At 37.8% G+C, this 21,923-nt stretch overlaps 1 protein-coding gene across 2 annotated transcripts in view; it reads right to left on the bottom strand.

The window, feature by feature from the left end:
* The window catches only part of Arid2 (AT-rich interaction domain 2), a 154,847-nt gene that overhangs the window by 20,353 nt on the left and 112,571 nt on the right, over window positions 1–21,923 (bottom strand). For both annotated transcript variants that reach the window (XM_070039359.1, XM_070039355.1), the window contains 6 exons: window positions 21,619–21,786; window positions 17,039–17,120; window positions 14,981–15,115; window positions 14,190–14,386; window positions 10,159–13,025; window positions 1,739–1,887 (listed from right to left, as the gene is read on the bottom strand). In XM_070039359.1, coding sequence (XP_069895460.1) covers window positions 1,739–1,887; window positions 10,159–13,025; window positions 14,190–14,386; window positions 14,981–15,115; window positions 17,039–17,120; window positions 21,619–21,786 — 3,598 coding nt within the window. The remainder of the gene's footprint in view (window positions 1–1,738; window positions 1,888–10,158; window positions 13,026–14,189; window positions 14,387–14,980; window positions 15,116–17,038; window positions 17,121–21,618; window positions 21,787–21,923) is intronic.

Raw genomic sequence — 21,923 nt, 5'->3', positions numbered from 1 at the left:
AAAAAAGCCAAAAGTGGAGCCACGGCTCAAGTGGTAGAGCACTCGCCTTGAGCAAAAGAAGCTCAGGGTCAGCGCCTGGGCCTGGAGTTCAAGCCCTAAGACTGGCAAAAAAACAAAAAAACAAAAAAAAACCAAAAAAACAAAAAAACAAAAAACCAACTCCATCTATAACAGTTATACCTCCTATTCTAAAGCAGTTTAAGATTTTTAAATAAAGAGCTTCTGTAGACTAACTACACTGGCCAGCTACTTACTATTTACCACTGGAAAATAAAACCTCAAAACAAATGGAAAAAGGATATTTGACACCAATACCCAGGGTAGTGTATCATGCTCATAATCCTAGCAAGCTGAAAGGTAGAGATCAGAAAGACTGCAGTCCAAGGCCTGCCTCAGAAGAACGTTTTAATAAGATCCCACCTCAAGCAATAAAAACTGGGTACAGAGATATGAACCAAGAGTATTGAGTAAAGTATTGAAGGATCGAAGTTCATGCTGGCCTGGGCAAGAAAAGTGAGATGCTATCTGAAAAAATAAAATGGTCGGGGGCATGCCTTGAGAGCCTGAGGTCTTGAGTTCAAAAGGAAAGGGAAGGAAGGGAAGAAGGGAGGGAGGGAGAGCGAGAGGGAGAGAGAGAGAGAGAGAGAGAAGAAAACAGAGAAAAAGAATAAAAGAAAGAAAAGGATACCCGTAAGGAAGTTTCAGATTAATTTACAACATACACTAAAAGGACACCAGGAAAGAAGGCTAGGGGTGTAGCTCCGGGATGGAGTACTTCCTTAACAAGGACAAGCTCATGAATTCTTTCTCTAGCACCTCACACATACAAAATTTGAAAAGATAAATAAGTAACTAGATAAGAAGGAAAGAAATGGAGAGTTAATTTTCTAAATGAATGAGGAAATAATGAGACAGCTAAAGAACTTCTTTGACATAGATTATATACCATGACCAAATAGATATACATATATGTTTTATATGCACAGATGATTAGAACCAATTCTTACCCTTACTAACTGTATCTGTATCTATATTTTCTCTCTTTCTGTAATTTATTCTTCTTTTTTAGAAAAATAATCCACTGGTTACGTCACACTAAAATGATTTCATGACTCCATGATTGAGTTGAGATTTAAAGTTTGATAAACCACTGTGCTGAAGAAATTTTGTATACTAAGCTACACTAATCCTTAGGCTAATCACAAATCTATTCATGAATTTTATCATGGAATATAATTGTCTATGATATAAAACATGAATAATTGAAATGGAATGTTTGATATCTATGAAGACATGAAGAATATGTTCTACTGAGATAAAAGTCACAGTCTCAGAGTTAGTAAACTGAGCTAGAATGGCTCTTTCCACAATTTTCCTTGAGTAAATATCTCCCACTTAAATTTAAGACAAGTCATTCATTCCCTAACAGACGATTCCTTCCAAACTTCTACTATACAAAGATTCTCTGCCTGCCAGTAAGTTCAAGTTACTTTTAAAAATCCATCTCTTTTTCATAGCCAAACACATAATCAATCAACCAACCATTAAGCAATGACGATGTTACTACCATTACTATAAAATTCCTAGCTAAAAGTGCCATTAGATCACAAAACACATTTTTGCTAAGTTAGTGATATCAAGGGAAATTTTCATGAAACTATACATTATGACACATTTAAATATGAAAGCATTCTCAACCAAAGAATACATTTGCATATCAAATAAAACTGCCATTTACTTTTTACAAGACTGCCACAGACACATGAAGTTCTGGCCGGGTTTTCTCATTGGCTCTGCATGTTGACTGGACACACTGAGTGGAGACGGCTGGGAACTGCTAGGCGGGCCCTGCACTTGCACAGCTGGTGAAGGTGGCAGAGGAGTGTTCTGAGGAAAAGCACAAAGACCGAGTGTGTGACACGACGCTGACAGCAGTATTTCATACACAGTCTTAGGCTGGATAGAAGAGCTTTGCAATCCAAACAGGAAATTTACATTTTGCAGTTTTAAGTCAATTTTCTTCAAAATATTTAAATATGAGTCTCTAGTTAATATGGAACCACAGGAGCAAGATTATATATTATTGTGACCATTATCAAGGACATGTGACTGTCCTGTCCTTGGCACGCCTTCTGTAACACGGCACAATATTTGCATAAAATTCCAGATGATTAAATTGACAGCTATAATCAAACCTGACACCAGTGGCTTGCACCTGTAATCTTAGCTACTCAGGAAGCTGAGATGTGGGGGATTGTGGTTTAAAGCCAGGTCAGACAGAAAAGTCTGTCAGATTACATCTCCAATTAGCCAGGTGTGAAGGAGTGGCTCAAAATGTTACAGTGCCAACTATGAACAAGAAAGTAGATCGAGAAGTTAAAACTCCCAGTTCAAGCTCTGGTACCAACACACGAGTCTCCTTCCCCCCACAAAAATTGTTACAACCACAAGTAGAATATCATATCAAATAATTTGCGGTAAACTGTCTAACAATCTTATTTTTAGGCAGTGCTGGGTTCAAACTTGTGGCCTTACGCATACCAGATGAGCTCTTTAGCACAAGCTACCTTGAGCCTTTGATTTTCTTTGAGACAGGCTCTTGCTATGCAGCTCTGGCCTGGTCTTAGACTCACCATATAGCTCAGCTATCCACAACTGAAGATCTTCCTGCCCCTGTCTCCCTAGAGCTGTACTACCACGCTCATCTTAATTATACCTTTGATGGATAATACTAGTAAATGGATTCTAATTGTAGGCCAAAGTCTTTTAAACATAACTTACGCATGGTTTTCAACCTTTTCTTTCTTTTGGGGGGGATGGGCAGGATTAGACTATGTGGTCCATGAACTTGAAATCCTCATGCCTCAACCTCCCAAGTGGGAGCTGGGAATACAGACTGCACCAAGATGTGGGCCACAATATTTTTTCCATATCTTATCCCATTCTCTCTGAATACCCCTAATACATACAACATAGGTTAAAACAACTTTCAAAAGTAGCATATTTTGAAGTATTTCCAAGGAAAAATATAATATTGTCTCACAAAGAAATAACACCTTAGTTATTGTTTCACAAAGAAATAACACATTAGTTTCAGGAACTGTTTAAATTAAAACTTTGGGAAAACAGGAGATATGTTTGTTCATTTATAAGGTAACATTGGGAAAGGGGGGGGGGGAAACATTAAGTTAAAGCTGCTGAGAATGTGAGACTAAAAGACCAGACATACATAAGGCTATATATAATACTATAATTAAATCACTCTCTGTATAACTAACATAAGCTAAAACAACAACAAAAACAAAACTTGGTCAGTGTTCTCCAGTTGTGTATTTAAGTAGTTGTCTTTTAAAATGAGCAAGAAGCTACAAATACATCTGCATTTTAATTGAAGAATATACTTGTCATAGTTATCAAATTCCTCTGAATAAAACTGTTGGTTCTCTCCATTACTACCAGTTAAATGAAGTATTTCATTGGCCTGGCAGTCCTCTGCTTATAACTAGACTTCTTTTTTGTTTTGTTTTGGTAGTACTGGAGCTTGCACTTGGGGCTTCACAAGTACTGTACTGCTCGAGAATCAGATAATATTTTGTATCACAGCTCTGCTTTACTAAGAGTTAAATATTTTTCAAATTACAAGTTTGTTAACATCAAGATGGAGAAGGCACAACTTCAGTGGATGAACAGATATATAAAATTACACAAAGGATAGGAAAGAATCCTGGCTTTTTCTGCAATTAAAAATGAACTAAAAATGCTAGTATAGGTTATACCTTATGTTTTAGAAAAAATACTGCTTTTTGTTAACACCCTTTATAATCTTATAAATTTTTTAGGATAATTTATCATCTTGATTTCTTTTGTCATCTTTTCAAGACTGAACTATGCCTAACATGCTAGATGCTACAGATAATGCTCCGAATTGATCTCTTAAAACCTCACTAATATTAAACTTTAAAAACAGGAATAAGACTAAAATTTAAAAATACAATGTGTTAGAAAATTACAGTCATAATCTAGTCTTGCGAAAAGAAATTCAAAGCAATAATGAGATACCCTGTTCAATTTTAGCTACAGTTCAAAAGCGAGAGTGGAGCCAGGCAAAGGAGAGAGGCTGGTGAACGGGCAGGTGTGACACCTACAGCCACGCTGACCTATGGGGAAAGGGCATTTGAAAGGACACGTGAGAGAGATTTTCAAAACACTGTAGGGAACTAGGTGTAAACCTAGTTCTACATGTGACATAAAAGGGATCACACTTGCAAATCAGGTATAGTAGGCCATAGCTGTAATGCTAGCTCTCAGAAGGCTGAGAGAGACTGAGAGTGCAAGGCTACCTCAGACTGCTCAATGAGACCCTGACTCAAGAAAAAGAGATGAGCTACTTGCCTGTGGCTCAGACCCACAAGCCTAGCTACGCACAAGGCGGAGATCTGAGGACCGTGGCTAGAACCCAGTGTAGGCAGACATATCTTCAAGGATCTTTCCTCCAATTAAACTAGCAAAAAGCTGGAAGTGGAGGCATGGCTCAAGTTGGCAGAAAGCCAGCAATAACCTGAGGCCTGGATTTCAAGCGCCAGTATCAACAGAAAAAAACAAAAATCAAAACCAGGGATTACACTTAATCTAAATGTACAGACATTACTGAGGGGTGGGGAAAAACTTGTGAATGTGGGAACTTCAATTTTTAGACATGAGGTTTATGTATTAGATAGTACCTAAGACTGATAGCTCTACCATTTCCTCATTTTATTCGCTCCTTCCATATATATAGATATATGTGTGTGTGTGTATGTGTATGTATGTATTTATCAATACTAGGGCTTGAACTAAAGGGTCACACTCTGTTGGTGTGCTCATTCACCACTGGTGCTTTATCACTTACTTGAACCAGGCCTCAGCCTATAACATGCCAGTACTGGGAGCTGAACTCAACACCTCACATTCTCCCTTGGCATTGTCACTCAAGGCTGGTGCTCCACCATTTGAGCCAAACCTCTATTTCTGGCTTTTTGGTGGTTAATTGGTTAAGAGTCTCACAAACTTTACTGCTTGGGTAGCTGCAAACCCCAATACTTACATCGCAGCCTCCTGAGGAGTAGCTAGGACTATAGGCATGAACTACTAGTACCCCTGCTTTCTTTCACTTCCTTAAACTATGGGCTGAACACCCCTAATCCAAAAATCTAAAAATCAAACTGGTTCAAAACCTGAAAATTTTTTGAGTGCCAACCTAATTCCACAAGCGCAAGTTTCTATACTGTAAAGTTGTTACTATGCAAAAAAATGATTAACAAATTATATAATATTACCTGTAGGCTATATTAGAAGTGAATTTTGTATTTAAATATAAACCTTGTACTCAACATCTCATTATATTATGCAAATATTCCAAATTTGGAAAGAAGTTTAACTTCTAAACCACTTTTGGTTGCCAGTATTTTGGATAAGGGATATTCAATCTCTACCAAGGTTTTTCCTCTTACTGAGTATAACTCTAGATAACAAAAATACATTTACCCTATTTTGTAAAAATCCAAAGAAATACAAATAGGTATGTTTACTGGTAATGTCTTTCTTAGTTATGATAATGTGCTTGTGATGTACAAATCTTAGCAATAGAGTTTTAAAACATTAAAATTCTATTCTTGTGGTTTCTGACAAAGTTTCCTATAGCCTGTGACTAAACAGTGTCCCTTTGCAACTACAACTACAGTCTGCTTACTGAAGAAAGAAAGAGATCAAAGGTATCAATATTGCTGGGCGCTGGTGCCTCATACCTGTGATCCTAGCTACTCAAAAGGCTGAGATCTGATGAGTTCAGTTTAAAGCACCATGGGCAGGAAAGCTCTTGCAACTCTCATCTCCAATTAATCACAAAAAAGCCAGAAATGTAGCTGTAGCTCAACTGGTAGAACGTTAGCCTTGAGCAAAAAAGCTTAGGGACAGCGTCCAGGACCTGGATTCAAGGCTCAGGACCGGCACCAAAAAAAACACACACACAAAAAAACCCCAACACCTAATATTGAATGTTACACAAAGCCAAATCAAGAAAGTGATTCAGGGGGCTGGGCACTGGCAAGCTCACACCTATTATCCTAGCAACTCAGTTGGCTGAGCCGAAGACCATGGTTCTAAGCCAGCCTGCGCAGTCAACTCCTTAAGGGATTATCTCCAATTACCTACAAAAAGCCAGCAGCAGATATATAGTGCAAATGGTACAGGGCCAGCCTTGAGCTAAAATGCCAATTGAGAACACAAAGTAGTTCAAGCCCCAGTACTAGCACCAAAAATAAAAACAAATGAATAAATAATCATTCAGACCAACTGAAAACATGGAACTGAGGCAAAACTATATAAAATACTCTGAGTATTAAATACAAGAATTTAAACAGGTTGGGGCTGGGAAGGTGGCTCAGTGGTAGAGCACTTGCCTTGCATGCTCGAGGCCCTGGGTTCGATTCCTCAGCACCACATAAGAAAAAAGCTGGAAGTGGTGCTGTGGCTCAAGTGGTAGAGCACTAGCCTTGAGCTGAAGAGCTGAGAGACAGCACCCAGGTCCAGAGTTCAGGCCCCACGACCGGACCCCCCCCCAAAAAAAAAGAAAAAAAAAATTTAAACAGGTCATTAGATATAGGATTACTATATACAGATATGTCCAACATGTTTTGCATGATGCTGAAAAAACACTTGTGAATCTCATTTTCCATTCATTTTTATTTTTAATATGTTAATCTAGGCAGGTTTTTGTTTTTCCCCTCAAATAGGTATTAATTCATAGGTATTAATTCATAAAAAGTAGAAGGAAAGGACTATAGAAATTATATTCTATATTGCACTTGACCTAGCATATATAGCAGACTTAAACAGCAACAAGTAAATTTGCCTTGAAGTAGACCCAACTTTTTTATTGATATGAAATGCCCAGCTAAATCCTTTTATGGGGGCCAGTCCTGGAGCTTGAACTCAGAGCCTGGGTGCTGTCCTTGAGCCTCTCTGTGCTCAAGGCTAGCACTCTTCCACTTGACCCACAGCACCACTTCTGGCTTTTTCTGTTTATGTGGTACTAAGGAATTGAATCCAGGGTTTCATGTATGCTAGGCAAGCACTCTACTGTTAAGCCACATTCCCAGCCCAGCAAAATCTAGTTATGTAACTTACTTTAGACTGTCTTCAAACGTTTTTTTTTTTCTATAGTGAAATACAGTTGACTAATAACATTAAGAAGAACAAAATTAATATGAATGAAGTAATAATGGTACTAGGAAGGCTGGCCATTTAGTTTTTGTTAACGCTTCCTTGTGTTCTAGTACAGTATACCAGCCCTGAGCATCTTCAAGTGTGGCTGCTTCCTGAGAATGAGAAGTGCCATACATCTGACAAATCAATTTGAACGTGTCTATTTTGGATCCCTCTAGGCTACCAATTCAAATAATGAACAGTATTAAGCCAAGGTGTAAAATGTAACTTGTAGAGTATATAAGGAAATTTATAGAATCAGTGGAAATGGTTTTCTATTAGCAGGCTCTTAAGAAGATCCAACAGTCTAACCTTTAAAATATTCTGGCACCATTAATAAAGGGCTAATTATGTCATGGGCACTGTGGTAAGTGCCAGACACAAGAATCCCGGGTTTTGATGGCTTTGGAGATGTGGCTCAGTGGAGAGCACATGCCTAGTACATATGAAGTCCTGGGTTCCGTCCCAGCACTGAACCACTGAAAAAGAATAAATCCTGGTCTTCAATGGTCACTTTTTGCAGTTACCACACATGCTACATGTCTTTAAAAAAAAAAACAAAACAGTTTTAAATTTTTATGCAAAACATTAACTTTAGAAGCACATCGGTTTCTTCCTCTTTTTTTTTTTAAAGGAAAAAAAATTTATTTCCTCTTTTGTCTGTGGTGATGATAGGGCTAAAATTCAGGTACTAAGCACGCTCTACCATTGAACCATACATCAGCACACAGAATGCAGCTGTTTTAAGTAATCTACATTGTCTGATGAGAATACTTAGTTTGATGCTCACTTTTTAGATTAGAAACTATATTTTTAATGGCCTAAATTACCTGTATATGACTAATGTGTCAAGAGTTCTATCACCGATGTCCTGAAACAACTAGCAGTACTAATATTCTATATGCAGTAGGTCAAATAATCAAAATGCAATATAATAACGGGCTTTGAGAATTTCTTGTAAATAGAAGTGAAAAGCAACAATTCGTTGAGCTCATCAGACATCATTTCATATATACTCAGGGCTCATTCCTGGTGCCATCTCTTATTATTTGGTAACCTTGGGTGAGTTATTTAGTATTTTTAGTTTTCATCTCTGAAGCAGTAATGATGATTTTTACCTAGTAGGACTGTTGTGAGGACTAAATGAGAAAATGTTTTAGTACAAAGTCACTAGTATAGTCTTAATTGTAGATAACATTGGTATTCACTCATAGTTATTGAGCCATCATTATTGAATACAATCATCATATATAATACATAAGACAAAGAAGACAAAATAAACGCTAATGAAACAACTCCATAACAATGGAGTTTTCCTCTCAGTTGTCTTGGTCTATTATAATTATTTAGAGTTTTCATAGACTCCAAGGGAAGCAGGGGGGGCAGGAAGGGGAGTGGAGACAAAAACCAATATCAAGATGAAACACGAAAAGCATAAAATCAACTTTTCTATTACGTACTCAACACTGAACTATTTAAGTGAAAACAACTTGTGAAACAATTTGAGTAAAAATGATGTGATATTTTCTTCTAATCACACTCAGTATTACTGATACATACACAATACCCACTATGCAATGCACAACAGCTTAAAATAGATCTATGCAATGTGAACGTATAAATAAAAATCCCATTATTCTCCAGACGAATACTAGTTAAAACAAAAACAAACCACAAAAAAACAAAAACTGATTTGAAGCAAGGGAATCTTCACTTTGTTCTTGCATCTTACATTTTGCTGTCTGCCATACCAAGACTGGGTCTAATTCCAAAAAAGTTCATACATCTGCTGTCATCTCTGTAAGCATAAAGAAGCAACCCAGGCCAGAAGAGTGCTAGCAGAGTCCGCAGTAGTCGTTACCTTCTAATTGGCAGACAGAGTCAAAGAGAAGTGATCACTAAACAGTTGTTGGTAACTGTTAAGTAAGCCCAGGATTTCCATGGAAATGGCATGTAAGACTCTGTCCTTAAATCTCGACTAGTTTACTGCATCCCCAATTTAGTAGAATGGGTCCTAGAAAATAGTTTTGTTTACTACTAGAACATACAGATGGGACAACAGAAAATAAACAGGGGAAATCAGAATATGACAGAAGAGCAAAAAGATTAAGAAAATGTAAAACAAACTGAAATTATAAGTAACACTTTTTTAAAAAATGAAGTGCTTGCTAGCATGCTTGTGGCCCTGGGTTCAATCCCTAGTAATTCAGGAGGAAAACAAACAAAAAAGATAGAGAACTAATTAAATACATAAACATAACAAGAAGATACTTTTTTTAAATCAAGTTCACTCAAAAGCCCGTTAAAAGGGCCACAAAAACACACAGAAATCTCCATCTGAAGTCTTGTTAAAAGAAGTCCCCTTGAAAAATGAGACTTAGACATATTTTTTAAAATTATTCAGAGGACATTAATTAGCAACTCCTACAAAATAACAAAACTGAAATTATTTTTAAACCATAAAGCTAACAACTGAAAACTGTAATATAAAATCAGGGGCTCAGAATGTGGCTTAGTGGTAGAGTGTCTGCCTAGCACGCATGAAGTCCTGTGTTCGATTCCTTAGCACCACATAAACAGAAAAAGCTGGAAATGGGGCTGTGGCTCAAGTGGTAAAGCACTAGCTTTGAGCAAAAAGCAGCTCAGGGACAGTGCCCAGGCTCTGAGTTCAAACCCCAGGACTGGCCAAATAAATAAATAAATAAATAAATAAATAAATAAATAAATAAATAAATAAATAAATAAATAAATAAATAAATAAAATCAGAAAGAATGTAAAAGTCTGAGTATCGGTAAACAGACCCAATAATTTTAAGGTGAGCTAGGGAACAACAGAATGTATCCATATTTACAGCTCAGTCATATTTGCAGCTCAGAATCTTATGGCAAGAGAAACATGGTAGCAGAGTGGCTTACCTGTGGGACCACATTCTGTATGTACGGTGGTGGATGCTGCTGCTTTTGCTGAACAGCACTTTCTATTGCTACTTTAGCTACAGTGCTTGGATCTGCTCCTGCTGGCACAGCAACCATGGTAGCACTACAGCTGGCGTTGTTGGGGTCACTGATTGTAACAATTCTCACTCCTACTTTATTTGGAATTCCTGTGACTGTTTCCCTATCGTTCTCCTCTGCTGGCCTCTTTGCAGTTTTGCATTCTGCTGTGCCATTTGTAGACCGCACATCAGACGATGGGGCCGAATGGGGCACTCTTGATCCTGAGTGGGGAACTGCTATGATTTGATGCCCCTGTATAACAGAGGTTGTAGAATGTGGTGAAACAACTACACTTGGGCGTTGCTGAGGCACATCTGAATTCAAACTTGAAGCTAGAGGTCCATTAGGCAAATCAGTACCACTAAATTGCTGTGCGGCCACACTTGAAGCTTCCTGTATACTGCTCAGAGATGGTGAACCAGCCAAAGTCAATACAGGTCCATTAGAAATTCTTTCTAGTTGATCACCTTTGGCAGTATCTTGCTGAGTGGCATCTAAAGTTCCTTGTAACTCCGTTGGAGAGATCTCACCATTTCCTACATGATTGGAAGTTTTGTGATTTGGAATGTTTTTGCTTAAATGAGAACCATCTCCTTTATCAAAATCACAGATTCCATTAACAAGGGGTTTTTTCAAATCACTTTTGATATCCTGCATGTCCATTTGTTCCAAATTCTGTTTTCCAGATGCTCCGTTCTCACCTAGTTCTAATGATGGCCCATTACTGATTAGTGAGCACTGACTGGTCTCACTTTGAGTTTTCCCTGAGTTTGAAGGAGGTAGACTTGAGTCACTGTACTTTTTCCCATTTAAAAGGCTTCCCACCTGCATTTCACTTTCTTTTGTGTCCCCATTGCTGGTGTTTGTGGCTCCTCGTCGGCATGACGGGTTCTCCATGACTTCGATTTTACGTTCGTGAACGTGTAAACCTGTTGCTTCCTTTGCCTCCTCCTCCTTTTGGCAAATTATTTTATCACCTTTGAATGGGGGAGTAGCAATGGTACACGATGATTGTGATTGTCCAGCTGGAGACGCTTGAGTGGCTGGAAGCGTTTGCACCTGAAGTCCAACTCCTGCCTGGGTTCCGCTCACGGTAATACCTGCTGGAGCAATGAGCTGAGTTGCATTTCCCTGACTCACAGTTGCAGTTGCAAAACTTGTATTTGGCACAACTGTTATGGTTACCTGGTTGCCAGAAGTCCCTTGGAAAATGGTTGCTGGGCTATTGGAGATCAGTGGGCCTGGCAATATTTGTAAGTTCGAAATGGGCACAGTCTGCACTCCCCCTGTGGATGGCATTCCACTTTGGACCAACTGCACGTTTTGCTGTCCAACCAATAGCTGCTGAGCTGGAGGTTGTCCCTGCACTCCAAAACCAGCTGCTTGGTTGTTGGCCACCTGATACACCACCTGAGGGCTGGGAGCTCTTGCATTATTAGGGGGTGGAATCTGTGGAGCTGGGAGAATCAGCTTACCACCCGGGGTGGAAGGGCCACGCTTTGGAAGCAGCAGCTGTTTGATCAAACTCGACTCACCAGAAGCAGGCTGACCAACTCCAGCATTTGTTTGCTGAGGCTGCACTTGCATTTGTACTTGTGGTGGCTGCTGAACTTGGACCTGGACCTGCTGCGGTGGTGGTGCTGGTGAATGCTGCTGCTGCTGCTGTCTTTTCACAGATAGCATTTGACTGACAGTAGGAGGTGGGCCCTGCGACTGAGGAGTGGATGAAGATGGCATGGCAGTAGGAACTTGGTTATTCGTAGCTGGGACAGGCGACGGGGAAGAAGAGGGAGTTATGTTTGGTTGTCCAGTTAACTGAACTGTCTGGCCAGCGGGCAGGGCTGCTGGGTTAGCAAGAACTATTTGGTGAATGGCTGGTGCGTATGTCTGACCTTGTTGAGCTGGCTGACTCACGATCACTACACTTTGTTGGGTTGGCTGCTGTGGCTGTTGAATGGGCTGCTGTACCACTGTGGATGGAACTTGTTGGGAAGGGAGGGGTTTTGGTGCAATGTTCTGGAATCCTACTCTTGATGGTTGTGGACTGGGAACACCAGCAATAGTAACCATTTGCCCTGTAGCTACCTGAAAATTCTGTACAGAAGTTGCAGAGACAATATTGGAGGCAGAAGTTGTTACGTACTGTGGGGGTGCTATGATAACAGTGTCTTGCGGCTGGCTACCAGCTGATGCTTGCTGAGATGACGGCTGCACAGGTTGTGGTGATGTGGTGATTAACTGTTGACCTTGTGAAACTGTAGATGTACATGCTGGTATGTTCTGTACTCTGCCAAATATATGACTCTGTGGGACAGTTTGCTGAATTACTGTAACAGGAGTGCCTGAAGGAATCTGCCCTGGCACCACTGTGTGTAATGAAGATGGTTGTGGAATTACAGGTGGATGGTGAAGCAATGTCTGAGAATTCATAACTGTAACAGGTTGTGGCCCAGTACTGTGATTCTGAACCACAGAATTCTGCACAGGTCCTCCTCCGACAGCAATGCTCACAGGAACTGCTGTCTGGGGTATAGAATTCTGGATTACTGTCGCCTTAACAACCTCACAAGGAATTGGAGCTTTATTCTGAATGACAGTCACTGGAGCATTTTGCTGCTGGTGTGCATGAACTGAAGGATTTGGTGGAATTCTGGAAACAGTCTGCGCCACAGTATGAACACCTTGTACTGGAAAAGACATTTGTGTCGCCGTCAAACTTGAAGATTGGTTGGGAACCGGAGCCCGCTGAAAATGATTTCCTACAGTTTGTGATCCATGAGGGAGTCCTGTGAATATGGGGAAAAAGTCAAAATTCCAAGTGAAATGATTGAAAAGCTCCATGTAGCAATGATTTTATTAACACACTGAAGCATAATTAGAACAATAAAACAAGAAAATGCTATAGGGGCTGGGAAGGTGGCTCAGTGGTAGAGTGCTTGCCTTGCATGCATGAGGCCCTGGGTTCGATTCCTCAGCACCACATAAGAAGGAAAAAAAAGCTGGAAGTGGTGCTGTGGCTCAAGTGGTAGAGCACTAGCCTTGAGCTGAAGAGCTAAGGGACAGCGCCAGGCCCACGACCGGACCCAACCCCCCACAAAATAAAAAAAAAAGAAAAGAAAATGTTATAGAAAAAACAGGGCAAAGTTACACATTTTAGATATTCCTAACAGTTCATTGGGTTTAATTATTACACTCATAATAATCAATAAACATTTGTAAAAGCCAGGCACAGTGGCACAGGCCTGGAATTTCAGACTAAGGAGGTTGAACCAGAAGGATCAGAAAAGGTAGCCTGGGCTGAGTATACAGTAAGACACTATCTCAAAAAAAAAAAAAAAAAAAAGGAAGGGAGGAGTTTAGTCATGGAGGTGGAAGGCAAGGGATGGTAGGGGAAAAACAAAGGGGGAGGCAACAATGCTTGATAAGAAATGTACTCATTACCTTGCTCATGTAACTGTAACCCTTCTGTAAAGTATTTTCACAATAAAAAACTTATTTTAGGGGCTTGGAAGTTGGCTCAGTGGTAGAGCGCTTGCCTTGCATGCCTGAGGCCATGGGTTCGATTCCTCAGCACCACATAAGCAAAAAGAAAAAAGCCGGAAGTGGTGCTGTGGGTCAAGTGGTAGAGTGCTAGCTAGCCTTGAGCTGAAGAGCTGAGGGACAGCGCCCAGGCCCAGAGTTCAAGCCCCATGAGGAGACCCAAAAAAAAAAAAAAACTTATTTAAAAAAAAAAAAAAGGAACCTGGGCCTGGGCACACACTTGTAATCTTAGCTACTCAGGAGACTACTAAGATCTGGGTGATTTCAAAGTGAGCCCGAGCAGAGTTGTCCAAGAGACTCCACCACCAAAAATAATCAGCAAAAAGCACAAGGTCTTGCGTTCAAACCCCAGTAATGACAAAAGCAGGTACAAACTAACGACAAAACTCCAAAACATTAAAAATGAATACCCGCAGGTGAAGGAGTTGGAGATAAATCAGGAACCGAATCAACACGGACGACAGGAGTAGAAATTGGCTGCTGCTGATAGTACATCTGGATGGGAAGTGGGATAGCCCTCCGTTTCACGCCTACCACGTGAATATGTGCCTGCCCATTGTTACTGGAATCCTCCACTCTCTTCACTGAATGATTTGGAAAGACTGTTCTGTAAAGTGATACAAACTGAGTTAGTTACAACAAGCATCCTAGCAAAAACCACAGGTTCTAATGTCTACATGAACTATGGCTCTATGTTTCCTGCTACCTACTTATGAATTAGTATCATTTATAAAGTCATATTATATAAATGAGAAATAAACAAAGAAGATTAACTCTCCAATTTAAAAAATTGATTAACAATGTTGTTGAGTTTAAAGCAATTTCATCCCATTTGTAACTAACTACAAATACCAGTTTTATGAACTTAGCAAAACATCAAAAGGCCTTGATTTGAAGACACAGTATTAATTATTCACTATTATTCACAATGAAAAAGAAGCAATGACTTCAACATGAGATGCTAGGTAGGAGGAAGAAAAGAAAACTTGATTTCTTCCTTTTCTTACTGTGATAAAACTTGTACTTCAATAGAAACTCCAAATGTGATTAGTGAGACTGCTTTTTTTTTAAACTTCCATACTACAGTCTCCTCATATGAAATTTCAAATAGTAGAGTTATTTGAAAATAGAAAGATAGTTGGTGTTTTCTCTAAAGGCCAAAGAGGTAAATGAGTTTTATTTTAAGAACTATACATCCTACCTAAGACATTTGTAAAATCCAGTTGACGTGAGGATTCCACCACGAGCTAATTTACTACAAGTTGAGAGGTATTCAGAATACATTTCTGCTCGAGAGACAGAACAATCTGGATTTACTTCAAAGTGAGCATTTAGCCTAAAAGATGAGAAAGGTAAATCTGTAAATTATACAATAGCAGTCATACTTAAATATACTAAAACTATTTGAAGATAATGTGCCATAAAGCTAATGATTATATTGACTAAAAAATGCTTCCCTTCCTCATATGTTAGTAGTAAATAAATGCTGGTTTTAGATAAATGAAGTAAAAAACTACTTTATCATACTTATTGAGTTAAGTATCACTAAGAATAAACATAAAAACTCAGTCACATCCCATCAAGAGCAGGTTTGAATTGCTAGCAACAAATGTCTTATAAATAAGTTTTGTTTAGTGAATAGCTAGTTGGGTCTTAAATAAAACAAATCAAAATGTGATTACAAACCATTTGCTAAGAAAAGAGTGAAAACAACTAGACTAAGGATAAACTTTGCTTGACTCTTGAAACCAATTCCTTCATAATAAAACATAACCAAAACTTTGCAATTACTCCCTAAATCAGTGATAATTTCCATGCTGTACATTCCTATTCACTCATTTCAAACATTTCTATTGCCACTTCATTACATTACATTACAAACAAATTGAAACTTCTAGTGACTTGCATCTCTAAGTCAGGAGTTGTGGTCACCTTTTCCTTGTAAGTCTTTCCAAAACTAATATGCATCAACCAACTTCGCTAATCAAATGAAAATTATAATAAAAGACTTATAAAAGAATTCTCTTCCCCCTCTCCTTCTGCAGAAATGTGCACATGGAATCTGGAAGAAGGTATCTATCCTAAACACATGTTTTACTGTGGTTGTGGTGTATGTTCTTTCCAACTTGCATCATCTTCTCTGTACCAAGATTTCAAAAAGAAAAGATGTGAAAAACATCACTGTGGTTGCAGTATAGAAGGTGACATTTCCCAATATTATTATAAAAGATTGCTCAAGAACAAAGGGTTGTTAGTATGTAAAAAACAGAGGTAAGGAAAAAGCAAATAGAGATAACCATACACCTGATATAAGCAAAGGAGAAAAGTGTAGACAAAACTATCATAGAAACAAAGACATGAAAAGCACCAAAAATATGGAAGTGGCAGGAATATGGAATGGGTGACAAATAATGTTAGAGAATGAGAGAAAGGGGATAAAGGAAAGGAAATTGCTACAGTTAGATCTCATTAAAAATGTTTTTATACTATTATCTGTCCATTTTCTAAGGAATTACTTCATATATAACGCTTAGGCAAGTAACCATGATAAAGTGAAATCACCTCCTCTCTATTTTTTTTTCAGAAAAATAACAGAAAATACTGTAAAGTTGCCCATTTCAAGATAGACACTTGCTATTCTATCATTTTGACTCATTTCCCCTTGTCCTTCGCAACTATTAAGGCAAAAAGATTGTTCTCTAAGCTAGGAATTGTAGCAGCTACCTATAATCTCTGCCCTTGGGAGGCTAAAGCAGCAGGACTGCAGGTTTGAGGTAGCCTAGGCTTTTATGTGAGACTCTGCCTCAAAAATTAAAAACATTTAAAAGAAACGAAATTTTTGCTTTAGATGGAAAAGACATTTTAACAATACAGCCTCGTTTTCTTAAAGTCAGTCCAATGCTGTTTTAACAAATATTAATTTTAAAAGAACAAACTTTGCAATCAAACAAAAAAGTTTCTGTAGTCAAAGATAATTTATTGTAAAACACAAATGTTATTCCAAAAAGAAACTAAATGATGTGACCGAATGACTTGCTATCCAGGTGACTTTAGTTCTAAAAATCTGGATATTTTCATTCAAATTATGCCAAAACATAGGTGAAATTATTTTTATATTGCCATTTTGATATAAATGATATTCTACGCTAAAAGGAAATCCATAATAAAACATTCAGTATGACTGCTGAATACATTTTTTGTTGTTTCTTTTGCTTTATTCTTCCCAAGGATACAGCCTTAATAGAAATAAGCCACTTACCACTGACAAGCAAACTTCTCACTATCTATTTCCACTATTCCTGGAGGTGGAGCAACATGCTGTGCTACAACTGCTCTGGAAGCTAAAGAAAAAAATACATTAGCTACATCATTTCAAACACTTCAGTAAATGTATGCTGCATTTAATTCCTGGACACTGAACCAATTAATATTCATAATGAATACCTTTTAAAAAGGTATATAAACATATGGAGATACACAAATTTCAGAAAGAAACAAATACGTAACAGAGCACTTAATATATCAGGTACCATCTTAGGTACTTGTTATTGTGTATAACCTCAAAGCCATTCAAATAATAACAATATTATGGGTGACTTAGCCAATAATATGGACAGCTTTCCCCATGGGCTAGAGACTGACTGAATACATTACAAATACTATCTTCCTTACTTCTTCTGTGAGGCAGGAATAGAAACGATTCTGTTGCATAGGGAATTGGAGCATAACTCAGTGGTACAGTGCATGTTTAGCATATGTGAGAACCTAGGTTAAAAGCCTAGCATCAAAACCCCCAAACAACCTTTTCTCTTTAAAAAACAAAATCAGTTAGGTTCTGTGGGAGATTGTTCTTTATATATTGTACGAGATAAAATCTGCAGTGCCAAAATTGACATATAAAGTACAATACTAACTGGGCACCGGTGATTCATGCCTGTAATCCTAGCTACTCAGGAGGCTGAGATCTGAGGATCATAGTTCAAAGCCAGCCCTGGCAGTAAAGTCTATGAGACTCTTATGTCCAATAAACCACCAGAAAACCAGAAGTGACACTGTGGCCCAATGGTAGAGTGTTCGCCTTGAGTTGAAGAGCTCAGGGCCAGCATCCAGGCCCAGAGTTCAAGCCCCACGACTGACCAAAACAAACAAACAAACAAAAAAAAACTACAACACTCCTTGGAACACATAACACAAATAACTTTATAATTGTGAAAAACAGTGTAATGCAATTTGGTAAAAATTTACCGAACAATATTCCAATTTCCTAACCCAGCAGTCCTTAAAATGTTATCTCCAGATCTGCAGCATAGCATCTCATGAGAAACTGTCAGAAATGAAAATTCTCAGGTCTTTCCACCTATTGGCAATCTAGTATTGAGACTAGAAATCTGTTTTATCTGAGCCTCTTGGGCTTCAGAGGCACTGTGCTAAAACCTCTAGCATCTGTCTCCAGTTACACAGGTGCCTCTAACTAAAGGAGTAGTACACATAATTTACAGTCATATCTTAATACATTTTTGACATATTTTCCAGAAACTTAAATCAAATCTATCTAAAGATAGATACTTGTAACAAGCCAGGTACTTGATTATTCTTTAACAAAAAAAGAGTGAAGAGGGCTGGGAAGGTGGCTCAGTGGTAGAGAGCTTGCCTTGCATGCATGAGGCCCTGGGTTCAATTTCTCAGCACCACATAAGCAAAAAGAAAAAAGCTGGAAGTGGCACTGTGGTTCAAGTGGTAGAGCGTTAGCCTACCTCTGAGCTGAGTGACAGTGCCCAGAGTTCAGGCCCCACGACCAGACCCAAAAAAAAAAAAAAAAAAAAGACCAGATCTCCCCCCCCCCCAAAAAAAAAAAGAGTGAAGAACTACTTGTTAGATGATCACAAAAATTAAGTTTAATACTTTTGGGGATAGTTTTGAAGGAGTTCAATGAATTACAAATTTTATTCTCATCTATTTGCTGATATAAGCTAAGTTTCTCAACTCATATTTAGAGAGAAAGAAAAGGGGTAGAATCAATACACAGTACAATTTCACTGAAACAATCAGAGTAGCATTCATTCAAAGATACACTGGATTAATGGATTCCATAGAATTAGGGAGGAAGTAGCCTCATCTATTTCATTAAGATACAGACTTCTAATACTTTTACCTTAATAATTAATTACAAAAATTTGTAACATTTACTATTTTATGATGTACTATTAACTCAAGCCTATAATGACAAAATAAAATTTTAGACCATTAAAACTTCACAGAATAAGAAATTAATTGAAGAAACTTTAAAATATTTTATACCAAAACAGCATTGACATATTAACAAATATAAGGCTGCCAAATCAGATAAAATTCTTTAAGGACACAGGAATGCGTGCAATGAGAAAAGGGGATGTTACAAGATTTCTGATGGTACAGCATTTGTGTATAGTAGATGGGGCTTGGCAAGGATTGCTTCAGGTTCTTGTGCATGCTTATCTTTGTGCTCTATCACTCAGCTGCATTAAATCCCACATGTATTTTTTTAATCGAAGATGGTTTCAAGATTCCAATGAGTATAAAAAACATTCTAAGTACTTTGTTTTTTGTTTTAAAAAGTCAGTTTCAAAATATATACATTGCATGCAGTTCTTTAAATTACGATGAAGCTAAATGCCAAGTTTAAACGAGGTAAGTGAAAAGCTTTCCCAATGATGAGAAAAAGGGCAAAGTCTAAATATAACCCTACTAGTAGTGAGGGAAAAAGTCAAACTACAAAGAATAATCAAATAATTTAACTATGTCATTCGCAGTAAACATAAATAATAAAGAACCCTCTCCAGGTAAAAAATTAAGTATTTTAAGTCTCTAGAGGTCTGTTTCCATTTCTGTCAATGAACTACCATACAACTGAATAAGCTATAAACTATCAATGTTTAATTTGCCCTTTTTTCCAAATGAGGGCCCAATTGGAAGAGTAGGTTCATTTACGAAAGTAAAAGCACTGTTAAGATTAAGACTTAAGGTTAATTATAAAGCACAATAGTAGCTCTGATCAAAATCACACATAAATATCCATCAAATGGCCCATTACAGTTCAGTTATTTGGTGACAAAACCAGCTCTTTGTCAGACTGCTCTCTTACTCTCTATTAATCTTCAACTTCTTTCAGGATAAAAATATATTCCCACTCCCCCTATCCCATCATCCATTTAATTGACAGCATGCTTTATCTCATTTCTTTGTCAAATCAATAGTACTCTTGCTGAAGTTTATTAAGTATTTGCTTTTTTGTTTTGCTTTGGAGACAGGGTCTCACTATGTAGCCCAGGTTGGCCTTAAATTTTATGATTATCCTGTCTCAGCTTCCCAAGTGCTGGGATTATAGTCATGTACTACCATGCCCAGTTTATGCATTTGATGTTTAGCATTTACTGCCATAGGAAAAAGCTCAGTCTACTGGCAATCAAAATTATTCACTTTCTACATTTTATTCAATTGTCAGGTAAATTTGTACAGGTTAAGTACACATATGATACATTACCAAATGCTTAAGAGAATGGAAATCAATGAAGTATGTGCTATATATGACTTATTTTGTATAAATAGAATACATAATTTTAGTACTATGAATTGGGAATAAAGGATGTAGAACCATGATTGAATTTGAGAACAGGTAGGTGGCAAGATATGAATCTAAGTCAACTTATTGGCACTGGCAATTGTAGTGATGATCATTTTTAGGAGGACTGAGATTTGGTGAATTTAGTAAAAATTAAGGACAATGAGATTGTTGGTCTGGGATAGTGAGGGAGGATAAGAAATACCTCAATGTATTTGTAGCTGAAAGGAAGAAGCAAGTAAAGAGATTTAAAATAAGAGAACAAGGATGCAAAAGACTTTTTAGCACAGATTCACAAGAAGTTAGCATTTGCTCCGAGGAAAAGGAAGTTAAAGAGAACGAGTTCAGATGCTAATAAGGTATAAGTGAAGAAGTAGAACAAAATTCTATACAACTTTCATACTAATTAACTGCAAAATGAGAGGGAAGATCAAATTAGAAAACTATCATCTTCCATCCAAAAATATAAGAAAAGTGTCTTAGGGATAGTACGAGGTAAAAAGGGCAGGAAGTGGAAAGGCAAGTGAAGTGAAAGATGAATTGCTTTAGTTAGGACAAATGATAGGAAAAGATTCTACAAAAGGGCTAAGTGTGCTGACATGTAAAAATGATATTACAGAAATGAGCCAGGAAAAAGAAGTCCAAGGACTGAAGAGAAGGCTGGTTATTTAACAGGTCTTCACTATAATTATTTATTTGAGTTAAACAGAATTGAGCCAAGGAAATGAGCATATGTAGGCCTACGTGTCTGAAGATGCACTTTGTGCATGTATACACATGTGTCTGGCTCCCAGGCTCTGATTATATTAGAACAAAGACTTAAGGGTTATGAGGATTATGTATCCTAATCATCATGTGATAGAATAATAAGGTAATATATGATTAAGCTATCCCCATATGTCAATTTCCCATGACCAAATCACTAATAATAAGCCCTTTAGTGTACTTATTGTTCCCATAATGGTGAATAATACCAAATCCCTCACAATTCTGTAAATTCTTCCCAACTTGATTTCTCTATTATGTTGTGCTCCCTTTGTGCTCACATTGATCTGGCTACTCCTGGACTGTAAAATATCTAAGAAACTATATAGCCAAACTCCTTTCTTGCCTACTCTCTTATAAAATATCACTTCTTTGTACTATATTTACCCTTAGCATTTACTCTAACACTATTTTAAAGAAGAACACATAAAAATTAGAATACATTAAAACTGAAAGGAATTTGTAAAAACACTCACCTGGGGCAGATGCTACATGGGTCTGGGTTTGGACTTGCTCTATAGCTTGTGGCCTAATGTCAGATAAAACTTGATGATTGGAACTTGGATGTTCGACGAGTTTTACTGCAGCTAGTGCATCAGGGCCAAACATCTGAATATCCATAGAAACCAGACATACTAACATGTCTAAAGTAAGTAAAAAAAAACCCAATAGATATTAATCAGTAATACTACAAAACAGTATCAACTCTGGAGAATACATTTTACAAAGAACACTGCTTCAACTGTCAGGCCATAAATCACTGTACAAAGGAATTAACAGT

The sequence above is a fragment of the Dipodomys merriami genome, unplaced genomic scaffold (genome assembly GCF_024711535.1).
Source record: "Dipodomys merriami isolate MVZ:Mamm:240054 unplaced genomic scaffold, mDipMer1.0.p SCAF_10, whole genome shotgun sequence".
Lineage (NCBI taxonomy): Eukaryota > Metazoa > Chordata > Mammalia > Rodentia > Heteromyidae > Dipodomys > Dipodomys merriami.
The sequence above is the reverse complement of the archived record's forward strand: the minus strand, read 5'-3'. Positions and strand labels throughout refer to the sequence as shown.